Raw genomic sequence first — 16,036 nt, 5'->3', positions numbered from 1 at the left:
TACGTTGCTGTTCACGTTGCTCGCCAGGTGACGCGAAGGGCCATTGTAAGCAAAATGGCGGAAAGCAATGACTTGTCAGCATCCCAAACAGAGAAACTGTTACAGTTCCAGGTAAGAGCAATTGTAATATAACTTGTACTGCACACCAGATGGGATCATTCACACCAGAGGCGATACGCAAAGCGTTTAGCATGAGGTGTCATCAGTTGCTGTCGATAAACAACATTACGTTTCCAGCTCTTGCGCTGAAGCGTTCGCTTTCCGATCTAAACTGCGCTCTCTTTTTGATAACCGCTCTCGCGCACACCCGTTCCTGTCATTCACCAATATTATCGTATTCTGAGTGAACGGGGGAACCGCTAGTTCGGTGCGCTGTAGCGACAGCCGGCCTATATGGAACACGCTAACATGACTGCAAACTGCCGTGTGCTCGGCTGTTTTGATGCAATTATAGCGTCCCGCTGCCGCGTCCTTCAATGCTTCTCATTTTGACAGGATCTCACGACGATAGAAGACCTCGAAAGGTGTCGAGAAATACTGGATAGGCACAACTGGGACCTCGAGGTGAGAACTCGTCTCTTTGAGTGCGTGTGCTCGTGAATTGACAGACCCTCTGACGCGTGGTAACACTCGTGTTCACCTTTGTTCATCTGCCGCAGGTCGCCGTTCAAGACACGTTAAACATCCAGGAGGGTACGCCTTCCGTCTATTCGCCGCCTTCTAGTCGACAGCCATCAGTTGTGGTCGATCATGCGGACCAAAGGTGAGTGATCGTGTCTACCTAAGTTTGCTATTGATCATCGCTGGTTAGGGCCAACACTTGCTAGAACAACAGTACCGCGTGACTGCACGGAGCTTCTGTTGATTGCCCCGAAATCAGCGCTACAGTCGCTGTAGTGGCGCGGTAGTTTGAGCAACGCAACAGGATGTTGACGTGTGCCTGTCAAAGCATGCGCAATATTGCATGTACTGGTAATCCGCCGTGTTGCGTTATCGCAGACCAGTAAACAAATCACTGTTTCGGTTGTGCCAGCTTGCAGATTATGGGCCAGAATAATATTTTTTTATAAGCATTTCTTCCAGGTTTGTGTTTAACATATTTTTGCACATAGGTGGCATACCGATTCAAGCATGATAAAAGTAATAAAGAAAACTGACCACGAAAAACAAAATATAAGCAGAAAGGTGACATCAGAACACACATCCTCGAACAACTCTCCTGTTAGGGGAGCTGGAATGTCCTTTTATTAGTCTTTCGCGTTTGGTGTACCTCTCTCACTTTATCGTGACACCTCTCATTTTGACAGGTTTCCGTGAAAACCTTGGCTTCATCATTCAAGAATATTCAATAAATGGATTCCTCAAACTCGCGCTGATGTATTGAACATTGTAGCCTATATAACAGTGCTTCAAAAATGAATATAAAGACATACTTGTAGCAAAGTCAGCACTTGTGAATAAACAAATTTTTGTGAATTTTTTTATTTTCTTGCCACCACTATGCCTTATGTAGAATTCTCAGTAGAAATGTCGATTCTCCTGCTTTCCTTCACAATTTAAGTTCATGAGGTCACCAAAATTAGTTAGATTGCCGGAGATATGCATGTACAATGTGCATGTTGATCTTCACATTGACATTGCCATCATATCCAAGGCACGAAATCTTAATGCCTCCTTGTTTTTTACTGTTGCTCTGAGTAATTAATAACAAACTTGTCATGGCTGGAAACCTCGTTTGCTCCACTGCACAACAGCTAATCATTCCGAGCCACCTTTATAGTGCCCACTCACAGTTTAGGTTTCAGAGAGCAGCAGTCGAGAGATCTATGTTCAAGCATGTCTGCTGACCGCACAAAACTGTTACATGTCCTGTACACATGGCAAGATATGCATGTGAGTGTCGTGTAAAAGGTTAATCTGCTATGCTGGTCTAGTGGCTAAGGTACTCAGCCGCTGACCCGCAGGTCACGGAATCGAATCCTGGCTGCGGCGGCTGCATTTTCAATTGAGGCAAAAAGGCTGTAGGCCCGTGTGCTCAGATTTGAGTGCACGTTGAAGAACCCCAGGTGATCGAAATTTCCGGAGCCCTCCACTACGGCATCTCTCATAATCATATGGTGGTTTTAGGACGTTAAACCCCACATATTAATCAATCAATCATCTATCTGCTATGCTTGCATATGCTTTTCCATGTCATAATCTTCATCGTGCACACACGTGAGGTAGGTAGTTGTTTGTTTACATTCTCACCATGTCGATGTTGCGGTGTCGTTTTTTTTGTGTTCATTTGCATGGCACACACATTAAAATCTATGTTTAATGCGTCATGGGCCTTATTTTCCAATAATATCTTTTAGATGGCGTGTGTCTCTCCGTCTGAATTCGTTTTGCTAGTTATCTCACCTCCGCAGTTTTGTGTCATGTTGCATCATCATCATATAGTGTAGACAACTCGCTCAAAATTTCACAGATTTTGCTAAGCAAGTCCGGCCAGCATATAAAACATTCTTATTCCAGTTCGTTATGACTAGGAAGCATTCTGTCATTGAAATAATAAAGGAGAAGGGATATTAAGCTTGCATTCGTTATGTTGCATACAGTGTCAGTTTGTGCTCGCAACCTTCGAGCTGGCATTGAAATGATAATTCCAGCTTTGGGTCAGCTGCTGTATCATTGTTAGTGATGAAGCATTGTAAGAAAGTTGCTTCCTGATTCTTGAGAAGGTTGAATTATTTAATTATTAATTTCAACACATCTATAAACAGGCCAGCTTTTTATAGGAGGCATTTCATGACCTCTTCCTGCCAGGTGGCGCAGGCGCAGCTAATGCGCCACCCATAGCCATGGTCTGTCAGCGTTCTGGCATATTACAATGATATTTGGCAGTACCATACACACCTTTTGGCACCTGACACGCACACCAGCGGGCCATACTTACACCCGCCAAATGTACTTTCGCTCGAGGTCCTTTCCGTGGTCCACGCCATGCAGTCATTTTCCTCCCTCCCTTCTCTCCTCGAGTACACGATTTACTCCGACTCTCACTCCGCCATCCGTCACATACAGAACAACACGTTGCCCCCTGCTCTTCAACAGGAGGTCGAGCGAGTGGCCTCTGCTCCTCAACCCTCCACTATCTGCCTCTGCTGGGTTCCTGGGCATTCGGGTATTAACGGCAATGAGCTAGCTCATCAGCTTGCCCGCGATATATTGCACCGGGCACCGTTCATTCCCTGGCCCACACCTTCGGAAGACAGTGAGAACTCTGTGAATAACGATGGGCAGATCTCCTTGCGTCACACTATCAAGGAGGTATATCTCCAGCTCCGGCTCGACAAGCGTCTTTACCCTCCCCCTCATCCATCACTCACTGCGCTCGAACTCTACGGCACATCCAAATGAACTGCCTGATAACCCCCTCTCGCCTTTTCCTTTATAAATATAGGTCTAACCCCTGCTGTCCTAATTGTCCCTCCCCATACGCTGACCTGTCACACTGACGGTTTTACTGCCCAACTGCTCAGCAATCCAGCTATTACCCTTCCCCATCCCTTTCCATCACCGACTGGATCGGCGCCGAAGGGAAGAAGAACAGCGTCGAGTCATCGCACAAGCGGTCGAAATGCTCGGCCTGTAAATTTGGCTGAATAAAAGTCTATTACTACTACTACTATTTGGCAGTGCTGCACCTTACTAACCCGTTTTGTTAGAACAATATCAAAATAAGCATGCTGCCAAGAAGATTGGTTGTGGTACGACGATGATGTTAGCATGCGAGACAAAAAATACGGCGACTGCCACGCTAGCGCCCCTTGTAGATGGTGCACGGGAATATCTTATATAGGCTAAAGCTACAGGAGAGACCTCACTAACCTGTTTTCTCAGAAGAATATCAACATAAGCATGCTGCCTAGAAGGTTGGTAGTGGTACGACAATGATAGCATGCGAGACAACAAGTACGTCGACTGCCACACTAGCGCCCCTTGTAGATAGTGCACGTGAATATCTTATATAGGCTACAGCTATAGAAGAGACTACATCTTATAACCAATGCCCAAAAAATCGTTTGGTAATCAAAATTTTAATCGCAGCATTTGCTCAGAAGACACCGTCGTGGTGTGGACACTTTAAGCTGCGTATAAGTGGCTACAAGAAGATTATGATATTCACACAAGGCACAAAGACTATGGTAGAATGATGAGCAACATGTGAGAATTGAGTGCCAAGGTACAATATGTGCACCACACGTAAGGGCAGTGACAACCTCTTTCACTCCATTGTTGCATCTTTCAGAAGTGACATGTGGAGGAATATACTAACTACCAGACAGAGGGACAAACATCTTGGGCAAACTATGCGATCCACTTATTGTGAATCAAAACATTAATAGGCTTCCAATGAGGTTCGGGTGAGGGCATTTTAAATAGGAAAATTTTAATTACTCATTAATCAAATGACTAGTTGGCATGTATACAGTTTCAATACAGTTCCACAAGTCAAGGTCATTGGAAGATTTTTTATTTTAACTTTTATTATCATAGTATGGCACATAACTAAAGAGATGGTCATGCTATTCTGTCTAGTATAGACAGAAGGTTGGATCGTGCAGCTTTGTGAAAATGCATAGAGAGTAGCAGACAAGTTGTCTAATTGTCATAAGAATACGTAAACTAGGAAGTGACAGTACTTTGCATACGCTTTATTTGGGCATAGAGGAGCAAACGACGTTTATTGGTAATGGAACGTGATTTGCCAGCTTCGTACCGAGTCATACTAAGTTTCCATTGCTTCATTCGACAATATTGTATCAAATTCTGACCTTGCTTGATGCTGATGTTTGCATTGTTTGTTTCAGTCTGTGTAGCTATTTTCATTTGCAATCTTTTAGGGTCGAGTGTTAGTAGCAAAAAACATTGGATTTATTTGCAAGTTAGAACCAATGGCAGTAACTAATGATGTGTCTGTAATCCGTAGGTTATTCTACTCAGTCCAAAGCTGGCAGCCCAGTGGTCTTCTGGGATGGAGCAAATTCATCATTATCTTCCCCTTCTCCTTCTTCTACAACACCTTGTTAAACATCATACGGTATGCATGTAAGTGGAGTTGCTCGACCTTACGTGCGGGTCCTTGCCTTCATTTTGCTATGGGAATATTGATGTTTGCAGTGAACTTGCAAAGGGAATTTTATTGTTCAATGGCTTTCGTGGGGCTTCTTTACCCCCGTTCAAAGCACACGTATGTCACCTCTTTATTGCTGTTGAACTTGAAGGCATTAAAACTGTTTTTTGCTTGCATTTGGGAGGACTGTTTAAAAAGGCACATCAAGTAAGTTAGGTAAAAAGATGATAGTACTTATAATGTCAAAATACCATATGTCCGCCATGCCAACAGTTGCAACTGCCAGTCTATCTATTCGAGAAAAAAATCTCTTGGCAGCTTTATGGCTTTTACGTAGATTTTACGTAGGCTGTGCAATGAACTAGGCCTTTATGCTATCAATATTGCATATATTATTGCATGAAAACTAAAAATTGTGTAATTTCAATGGCTGTACTTAAACAAAAATTCACTGACAACAAAACTTATCTTTTTGAATTGTCCTAGTTAATCTAGCATGGCACAGGTTAATGTCTAAGCAAGAACCCTGGAAAGCTTTATTGAAAATACTGATTTCTTTAAAAGTTATAAACTTTTGTGAAAAAGAAAAAAAAAATGTGTGAAAGTTTGGTTTCATGAAAAACAAACAAATTTTCCAGGCATGTAATTTTTTGTTCGAGGGTAGTCAAAAAAAAAAAAAGTTATAAACTTTTGTGAAAAAAAAATGTGTGAAAGTTTGGTTTTATGAAAAACAAACAAATTTTCCTGGCATGTAATTTTTTGTTCGAGGGTAGTCACAAAAACGATCATAACTGAACCAAATGAAGATGTAATTTTTGCTGGGCTACACTTCTGAATGTCTACATTTTTCAAATATTGCAAACGAAAATTCACCTTTTTTTGGTGTCATTTTAAAGTGTGGCAAAACACCTTAAGCTGCTCAAGTCATTATTCTTTATTCCCTTGTAGCAAAAATACCTAATTTTGCAAGGTTGTAGCCGTGTTAAAAAGCATGATTTAATAGATATACAGGTTATGTTAAATTAGGATTATATTGCCTCTGCATCTCTGCCTCTAGTTAATGTGAGTGTCATATGCTGTAAATATAATTATGTAAATATAATTATTGGTTGCTGCCTAGCTAGTAATTGACCATTGGGTTGCCTCAGGAGCGTGTGAAAAATGCCAGTTGACAGAGAGCTCGTAGTTAAAATAGAAGAAGAATATAATTTTTGCTACAATGCTGCGTATACGGGCATTATTACTGTGCTATTTTGTTGTACACACTGAATCTGTAACTAACGTTAACTCTGCTATGGAATAGCCAGCATTTGCACAATCTTGGATGTTGTAGAAAAGGCAGTACTGCTATGCACCAGCTTTTATTATCCGAAGCTGCTGTTCCTATGAAGGTGAATGCTTGTTAGTAATAGGCGTCGGAGTTTGTTGCTTTCTTAGGGTTTGAAGTTCGTCTATTAGCATCTGCTGTTCATGCTTTCTTTGTGTACAGTGCACTTAATTAGAAGTGTGCATGCTTTACTATAAGGCTTGTACCAACCTAAATCCCTTGTAAATTGTGGCTGCAACATTTCCTTTATTCTGCAGGGAGGATAATTTGGCCAGGGCCAAGAAGATGTAAGTATTGCAGCTGACACCAGGTCACTCTTGTTTTTTGTTTTTGTTTGCTTGCTTTTTTTGCTTTTCTAGTTGATTGTCATGGTCTCTGGGCTTGAATGATCAGAAAGTATCAACAATGTTTGCGAGTCCTGTTTTGTGGCAACTTGGAACCTCGGAAAATGCTGTTCAGTAATCGTGCATTCCAATTGCCATTTGAACGCCGAGCTTTGCTGTTTTTTTTTTTCAGCTGTACATTATTTTAACTTTAGTGGATAACCATATTTCCTGCAGTAAATATTATTAAGTTATTACTCTCATGCTAGATGTGCTGACCATGTGTGTATATGTGGCTTTGACTTTGTGAATTTTATCATGAACTTGATCATAAGATAAGTACATGTGATTAGATTGCATTTGAAGCTTGGACAGCTGTTCATTCATTATAATATTATTCCTAGCACAAACAGTTGCTTTGGGACCTGCAGTGGTGCTTGTGTAAATACTGAACCACTCAGGGCCGTGAGATAAGATATGACTGTGTTTGTGTGTGCTCTTCATGCATTTGTTCATCGTGATAACTGTCGTCTTCCCTTTACTCAGTAGTCCCCCCTAGTAAATGGAACTCTGTCAAACTGCTCTGCTGCTTAAGGGGGCAGACTGGTCTTTGGGACCAAAAAGTGACAAAAACTTCATGTTTCAAGATTGACATATTTGGTTTCTGCAAGTATTTTTCTATCTCTCTGCATATTTCCACACACCAGAAAGGGGTAATTTTTTTGTAATGTCATTCTAACTGTCGAGATTCTTGGTGTTGTCAACATGCGGTACCTGCAAAAAAATGCGAAACCAACTTCAAGGCTTTTTTATAATTTGTCGGCACTTGTGTTGGAAGCTCTGCTACGAATTCATGAGCACCTTTATGAGGATTGCAAAATCTGCGCACCATGATTGTCGCTCTCTGAAGAAGCTATGTGTTTTCAGTTTTTTTCATTTTTCTCATAAAGGAAACTTACGACTGTTCAATTTCGAGGCCTCGATATCTCTGCAGCTAGGGTAGGTACAATAATAATTCTTTTTGAAATGGAAACCTGTATGTGTATAGAATGCAAGTATGGGAGCAGAAATAAGGGTGCAAGCCTTTTTAATTAATTACTCATCAAAATTGTAACATCATTCCAACTGCTTTTGGAAACGAATAGTTCATTTCGCTGTAAAATAACCAAAAAAAGCCTAAAAAACAAACTCTTGCATACTTACAATCTATAGTTATTAGTAGGCTTGTGCGAATAGTGAATTTTAGGTTCGAAGCGAATAGTGATTTTGATCGGATAATTTCGAATCGAATTCGAATGGTGTGTATGACATATAAAAAAGGGACTATTTATCATGACCCAACTAACCTGCACAATATTTCTTTTGGATTGAAATAGGGGCTCTATGCAAATGCCTTTTTTTTTTTTCATTCAAAGGAAGTCGAAACAACCTTGAGTAGTAACTTCGGTAGGATGCAAGTGTTAACGTATAGGATACTTAATATTTTAAAATTTATTTTACTTGGATCATATAAGCTGTCATAACAAGCTTAACAAAATGAAGAATTGATTTGAGGGTAACATGTTCCTTTAAAGGGGCCCTGCAACACTTTTTTTTTTTTTCAAGCAGCCATGGAGGCAGTAAACATGCTTGTTGCCTCACAAATTTACCACCGCAAAGTTTCTAAAATAAGTCCAGTACGAGCGGAGTTCCAAAAATTTGTCGCGTCCTGCAATTGCATTCTCTCTTCTTGTCCCGATGAAATAGCTGAAACCTAAGCAGGGAGGAATGGCACGATAAAAGAAAATACTCCACACGCACCTCAAAACCTTGATTACCTCATTTTTTTCTTCAAATACGTGGCTTTTCAGTGCAATCGCGCACATACTTGTGGACAAACGGCGGCCTCGGTAATGTAAGCGCGCCATGCTCAAATCAGCCAATTCCTGTGACCAGAACCGTATATTCCTTCTTTGCCGTGATAAGGGATTTTTGAACTTGTAGTGTCATTTGCCGAGGAAAAAAAGGAATTTTTAGCTTTGAAAATTTATAGTAAATTACAGGCCACGTGCTGCGCTAAAATATTTGCCTCGCATGTTTTAGGTAGCCTCGACTACCGATCGGCAGCGTTTTCTGACCATGTTCGTTAAGAGTGGCAGGTCCCCTTTAAATTTGAAGGGGGCTTCACGGCAAAATGAATTTTTTAGGTAGGTGTTTTCACTGGTTAGCACCGCTACATTGCAGTGAAACCACCTTTACAAGTAGACTACTATACACTTATTTGTTCATTGCGAATACTTCAAAAATATTCGATCATTTAAATTCAAATCAAAGGGAATTCCAATACTCAACTATTCGTTCGAATATTCGAAGCATTCGAATATTTGCACAAGACTAGTTATTAGTCTATGTTGGTGTATCTTTAATATCACTTTAAGCTTTATATCACTTTATTCAATTAAGCACTTCTTTTTTATGGTGGCCTTAAACAATAGGGTGTGAACTTAAGTTATCTCAGGAACAAGATGAGGTACAAGAAAACTAATTAAATATTTGAAATCAGCAAAAATAACTGGATAATCCTGTGCAGTTTTATCAAGATCACTGATGAAATAAACAAAAAATGTCTAAGACCAGTCTGCTCCCTTAAATGAAACTGCCTCACTACAGCCCTGTTCATCTCACAGTAAACGAAACTTCTGCATAATAGAGCATATTTTCCTGGTTTCTTCACATTCAGTTTGTACCGTAGTTGCCGTAGGCACGCTCGCTTTTTTGCAGCAGTGGTTTGTTGGGGGGCACTTTAAGTTCTCAGGCTTAAACTTCTGTAGTCACTAGAATTTGTATTACTGTTTGAAGATGCTACAAATCGAGGTAAATTTCGTCTGAGTTAGAAGTGTAGCCTAAGGGCAACACATTTTAGTTTCCTGCATATTTGAACAGCATAAATTGTATTTGACCGCAAGCTCCCGCCACTTGCTACAGTGGCTCAACTCACTGGGCATATATGGCATCCTGATGCTATAGTTCGGTTCCCACTTACATTGTCCTTGCCCCAATAGGATCCAAAGTCAAAGGTAGATAAAGTTTCGGAGATTTTTTTTTTTTTCATCTTTCAATTCATCCCCCATGACTGCAAATGTTGTCCTTAAATTTCTGCTGCTGTTGTGTTAACATTCTCCACACAGCTTTTGCACTGTGTGGGAACCATGACATGGCAGCGGTCCGTGCTCCCGACATGTTGGAACTTTCTTTTTACTGCTCATGATTTTAACGTGCCGTTGTCCCAAGATCTAGTCGCTTCTTCAAGAACTCAAAGTTGACAAAGTTTCTCACAGGTTCTGCTGTATTTCCGCACTTTGTTGTGCGATTCAACTGGGCTAACCACCCGACCAATCATTTAATGATAGAGCTTACTTTTAAAATCACTTAGTCCTCAATTTTGAATGAAGAGCAAGATGATTTATAGCCTCCCATATCACTCAGTTACCACGTCTTTGCCATTGCAGTGGGTACAGATCCCCTGGCTGATGTGCTGAACTTTATTCAAGCCTTTGAGACCAGATATGGGAGCAATCACCCAGTCTTTTATCAGGGCACGTACAGCCAGGTGAGTACGGGACTACTAGTACATACCATGTTACTTTTTCTTTTTCAACTGTATGTATAAGGGAAGCAATTAATGTTGAGAAAAGGCAAATGGGGATATCTATGTTGGCAGACCCATGTTAGCAGGCCCATGTAGGTGGGCCCATGTTGGCGAGCCTGTGTATGTTCACCATATGCCTATGCTGGCAACTGAGGCTTTCGCTGTAAGGAAGCATTTTAACAGTGAATGATTGGGGGGGCCTATGTTCAACGTTCATTTGACTTGTGACACACTGCAGTCTGGCTGAACACCAGGCAGGTGTGAAAGAAACAAAAGTGTGTGAAGATGTCGATAGCAACCAACAAAAAAACAGATCCAGGGACCTTGGTTTACGTATTGCAGCATCTTTAAGAAGTAATGATTCAGCATTAGTAAGGGCTCATTTGCTATAAATTCTATAATGAATATGGGCAAGTCTGCAAAAGCTTTTAGGGGTGCGTGGCAATTGAAACTATATTTGTTGTTTATGGAGATGAAGTGATGAAATTAGGCATGTACCATTTATGGATAGATTATTCATGTGAATAACACCGTTTATTAGTGTGAAAGCGTTAGATAGCTTTAGATCATCAAACGCAAAATATGATTGTCGGTGTCCCGCAACGGCAGTATCAGAAACAAACTGCACAGGATATACTGCTTTAAACAGTGCGCTCGCTTTTACTGTCTGATAAGTACTTCTTCAAGTAGAAGTTCACGCGGCTTATTTTTAATGGCGCACAGTATGGCTGATGAGATCGGTCCGAGTGCCCCAACATGGGCTCTGTCCGTGTCAACTCTGGGTTGACCTTTTGGGCCCAAGGAAGTTCACACCATACCATGCAGTCGAGATTGCCAGGGACCAAAATGGAGCCACCTGCGAGACGCTAACAGCAAGACTGGCAAGGGTCAGGTGTCGATTGAAGCTCTTAAAGAATGTGCTTAAATTTCGTAATACATTGGTTGAAAGTTTTCATGCGAATTTTTTTTTTTCGCTTCACTTGCTCTGCAACCAGAATGTGACAGCGATATGCATGCATGTACATACACATGCACACACGAATGCACTCATACACGCACGCAGACTGTCTCCTTCCGAATAGCTAACGTCCTTTGCCCTCTAGCTACCATCGTTATTGCAAACACCTCAAATTTTCTTGTAAGGAGAACGCTGCTTTTTTGTTCTAAACCAAAGGTGCTGCCGCCGACACCAGAATTTCAGCGAAATAAGCGCTTTAGTGCTGCCGTGCCAAAGTGCGCCTGCTCTCCAGGACAACGTTTGCTGCTCTCGGAGCATTTATAAAACAAAAATATTGTGGGGAAATAAGCTGCATATTCAATGAGAAAATCACTTTCATTACAGCTGAATCACAGTATTAATTTATTGGCATCCAGGTACATTATGTACATTTACTGTAATAAACAAGCGAGACTCCGCAGCAACAACCTTGTAAGTCGACGTCCGATTTCCCAGACACCCGAAATTCTGGACAGGCCCGATTTCATGGACTCATCTGTATCTGTATAAAGTCAATGTATTAAAAAGTCTGAAATTCCGGATGCTTATAGCCTTCGGCATCCGATTTCCCAGACTTTTTACTTTTAACCGCAGACCCAAAGTCACCACTGATGCCGCCATTTTGGTTGTTTTTATATCCTCGTATCCGCCATACTCGCATCGCAGGTGTAGAGGTAATATACAGACTATGATTGCAGGTATGGCCAGCAGCACAGCCGCCAACCGCTGCACCGTGCCGCGGCTGCTGTAACCTCGAAACCGCACATGTCAATTCATTGCTAGCTGTAGCTTAGCGGCTTAGCCAAGCCAAACCTCACTGTGTTTGTTCACATGTTGTTTTGTCAGCTCTGTGGTCGTGTCTGCGGTTGATCGTTTTCTGCTGCGCACTATCTTCACTGATCAGGTTTCCCGACCTTGAGTATTCACCAAGTTCTTCGCTGTTTCGTGCTGCGCTTTTCGTTGAGCAGATTCGCTGTTTATAGTGATGGCACCGACTGCTCGCTCCTTTGTCTTCGTCCGGGCATTCAAGGCGCACAAAGCCCTTCCGTAGGCTCACGATGAAGAAGAAAGCCGCCACCATTGAACAGGTCCAACGCGGTCGGTCGCAGGCAGAAGTGGGGAGGGAGTTCGGAATAACAAATCAAACTGTTTCAGACTTCATCAAAAACAAGGCGAATATCTTGGAAGTGACTGCCAAATCAACCAGGGCTGGAAAGAAGAATGCGAGCCAGGGTGTTACCCAAAGCTCGAAGAAGCGCTCGTCGTGTGGCTCAATGCCATGATTGCTAAGAAAAACTCGGTGTCAGGCGACATCCTGAAGCAGAAGGCGGAGATTTTCGCGCTTCAGATGGGCGTGAAGGACTTCAAGTTCAGCGATAGATGGCTTCACAATTTCAAGAGCCACAATGCCTTGAAGTTCAAGAAGATGTGCGGGGAAAGCGACACCGTCGAGGATTCCGTTGTCACCGAATATCGGGATCAAAAGCTGCAGTCCTTGCTTGAACAGTTTCCACCTAAATATATTTTCAACTGCGGTGAAACTGGACTGATATACAAGCTGCTGCCAGAGAAAACGCTTGCATTTGCTGCTGACCCCTGCCATGACGGCAAGCACAGCAAGGATGGCTCATTGTCCTCGTTGGTAGCAACATGTCAGGCAGTGAGAAGCTTCCGTTACTAGTAATAGGCAAGTCAAAGCATCCAAGATGTTTCAAGGGGGCAGTGACTCTGCCTGTTCTCTATGAAGCTGACAAAAATACGTGGGTAACGCAGCAGTTATTCGAAGCGTATGTGTGCAAGCTGGACAGACGGTTCGAGCAGCAAAATCGAAGAGTTTCGCTGTTTGTGGATAACTGCGCTGCGCATGGCCACATCAAAGACCTATGGGCTATGCAGATTGAATTTCTGCCGCGGAATACCGCAGCAATCCTGCAGCCAATCGACCTAAGCGTGATTCAGAACTTGAAGCATCATTACAAATCGCACATGCTCAGCCGCATGGTTTTCTGCTCCGACAACAAGAGAAGCTACACTGTTGACCTCAGGTCTGCCGTCGCCATGCTAGCAGAATCGTGGAAGGTGGTTGCGCAAGAGACTCCACGGAACTGTTTTCACCATGTGGGTGTCAGACTCGACGCCGAGACGGCCGTCTGGCTCCAAGTGGACAGCGTGTGTAACGAACTGCCATCCTCGTATGTTGCCTTCGATGATCTGTGCGCTGCCGGCGTGTCGATTCCAGCATAACCTCTGAGGGCTTCGCCGACACTGACAAAGACCTCGAGCTATGTGCGGAATAGACCGATGACGAAATCATTCGTCATGTTATGAAGGATTCCGACGACTCTGACACCAAGAACGAAGAGCCATCTCCTACAGAGCCAAAAAGCTCGGAGTTGACGCGAGCACCGATGACACTGTCATCGGTGTACAGCGGCAACATGACGTTGACTGAAATTGAGGCAGACATGATCGCGGGCAAGCGGAACGCCGTGCGAAAGAAAATAGGCTACTTCTTGGTGCCAAAGTACTGACCTATGAGGTAGCGCCGGCCACGTTGGATTTTTTTTTTATATAAACGACTCTTTTCAGAGCCACCTATATGATGCATTGGCTGAATTGCGATGGGGATCTTGTACTCCGGCCGTTACCTTCTCTGCCAGCAAAAAATTCCTACAAAAAAGGTGTGTTTTCATGTGCATTCGTTTTTTTAGACTGCCCGATTTCCCGGACGTTTTCACGGTCCCTTGAGGGTCCGGGAAATGGGATGTCATCTGTACACGCAAATCAGAGCCTCTCTCCAATGAACACCTTGACCCACCCTCTGTGAGCGCCATCTGTCTCATCAAAAGGAAACAGCCCAGGCGGCGAACATAATCTGGATGCTACGCTGGGGGCAGTGTCATCACCTAACTTATTCTTACACTTTTAAAGCGCAGAGTGCTGATATTCACGAGATCATTCTAACAGGATTTTCAGTATGATATAGCGCTAGTTGAAAGGCCTCTAGCATTACTTGCTGACAGTCTGCGTAGTTGTGAAGTGGAGTTCTGCAGCCGTCTCTTACAAACATGCTGACTGCTTTTCTTGCTTCATGCAGGCCTTGAATGACGCAAAGCGAGAGTTGAAGTTCCTTCTCATCTACTTACACGGCGATGACCACCAAGACACGCCGACATTTTGCAGGTGAGTTGGTGTCAAGAGGCGTACATTCAGTTGCCGATTTTCTGGACATGCTTGAAAATTCTGACCTGTTACAGGCCCCATAGCCTTCAGTATATTTAAACATCTCAAATTTCAGACTGCTTTTTACATCCGTGTTTTTTTACATCCGTGTTTCTTTTTTTTTTTTTTTGCCTCAAGTTCTGTTCGAAGAACAGGCCTGAAACAGCATTAATTGAAGACACCACTTCTGCCGTGTCTATCATCATATAAGTACAAACCAGTGCCTTCACGATCTACAGCTGTAGCACTGTTCAAAAGTCAGCATTGCCACAATGAGTGTTAGGAGATAAAGCAGACCGAAAAACTGAAGGAGCCACCATCACAATGCATTGCAGCGACATCTTCGTGGATAAGCAATGGAAATGCACAGAGGCGTCATGGCGGCAGACGGCAAACGTGCCAGTACGACATAATCCTTCCTTTGTGATAATCGTTTTCAGCTAACTGTTCAATAGTGCATATGGGCTAGTGCAGCTGTGAGCGTACTGGATCTGCCACGCTGCCCTTCTTGCTGCCTCTTTGTGTAAGACGGCTAAGTGAGTATCACAAATGTGCTGTCTTCATGAACAAAAGCAGTTTGCCATCACCGCACCCGTCTGTGGTCAAAAACATAGGGGGGATAATAAACGCTTTTCACGGCAAATGCCTGCCAGTACAGCAAGCACATAGCGGTGAGGGCTTATGTCAGCTTAAAAGGTGATGTGCTGCACACAACTAGGAACTATGGGTCCACGTGGCAGCAAATGCTGTACCCCGGTGAGGATTTTTATGTAGTGGTGCTTCATTTATCGTGCACACACGCATTTGGGAAAACAGGCAGAAAAGCAGGACGAGTCCTGTTTTTCTTCCACAACCTTGGTGTACTGTATTATTGTTTTCAAATGCTCCAATTCCAAACGTTTCCAAATGCTTTCTATGGCATCACTGGCGCTGATTATGAAATCTAAATTTACAAGTGGCAGTTGGCACGTAGTTAAGCAGGGCTTGTGGCATGTACCATATGTACATTCAAACCTAATTATAGCAAAGTTGCATCTTACACGAAATAAGTTCATTATATTTGAAAATTCGTTATAAAGGTTTATTTTTAACACTATATATATTGCAAAAATATTTTTAGTTTACTTCGTTATAACCAATATTTCGTTACACCTGGTTTTGTTACATCGAGGTTTGAGTGCATTCACTAGAGCCTGAGAACGCACCAAGAGGCCTGATAAGCGTATTGGGAGCCATTCAAAGTATTTCGGTCTTGAAGTTTGAAGTTTGAAGTTTGAAGTTTATTATTATTAACAGACTGGCGATACATAAAATGAAGAAGACGTTTTACAGACTAGGGTCCCATAGTCCGAAGACTGTAGGGGGACCCACGATGAAGAAAGCATGTAAACAAGTGCAAGGGCAAATGGCAAGACAATGT

General features: G+C 42.6%; 1 protein-coding gene across 1 annotated transcript in view; it reads left to right on the top strand.

Annotated features, from left to right (window-relative positions):
• Positions 1-15: 15 nt before the first annotated feature.
• The window catches only part of LOC119174329 (Fas-associated factor 2), an 89,874-nt gene continuing 73,853 nt past the window's right edge, over positions 16-16,036 (top strand). Inside the window, exons 1-7 of the mRNA XM_037425186.2 lie at positions 16-111; positions 496-564; positions 660-763; positions 4,976-5,094; positions 6,704-6,733; positions 10,258-10,358; positions 14,492-14,577. Of these exons, the coding sequence (XP_037281083.2) occupies positions 55-111; positions 496-564; positions 660-763; positions 4,976-5,094; positions 6,704-6,733; positions 10,258-10,358; positions 14,492-14,577 (566 nt within the window). The 5' untranslated portion in view covers positions 16-54. The remainder of the gene's footprint in view (positions 112-495; positions 565-659; positions 764-4,975; positions 5,095-6,703; positions 6,734-10,257; positions 10,359-14,491; positions 14,578-16,036) is intronic.

This window comes from Rhipicephalus microplus, chromosome 5 (genome assembly GCF_043290135.1).
Source record: "Rhipicephalus microplus isolate Deutch F79 chromosome 5, USDA_Rmic, whole genome shotgun sequence".
In the NCBI taxonomy this organism is placed as follows: domain Eukaryota; kingdom Metazoa; phylum Arthropoda; class Arachnida; order Ixodida; family Ixodidae; genus Rhipicephalus; species Rhipicephalus microplus.
The sequence above is the reverse complement of the archived record's forward strand: the minus strand, read 5'-3'. Positions and strand labels throughout refer to the sequence as shown.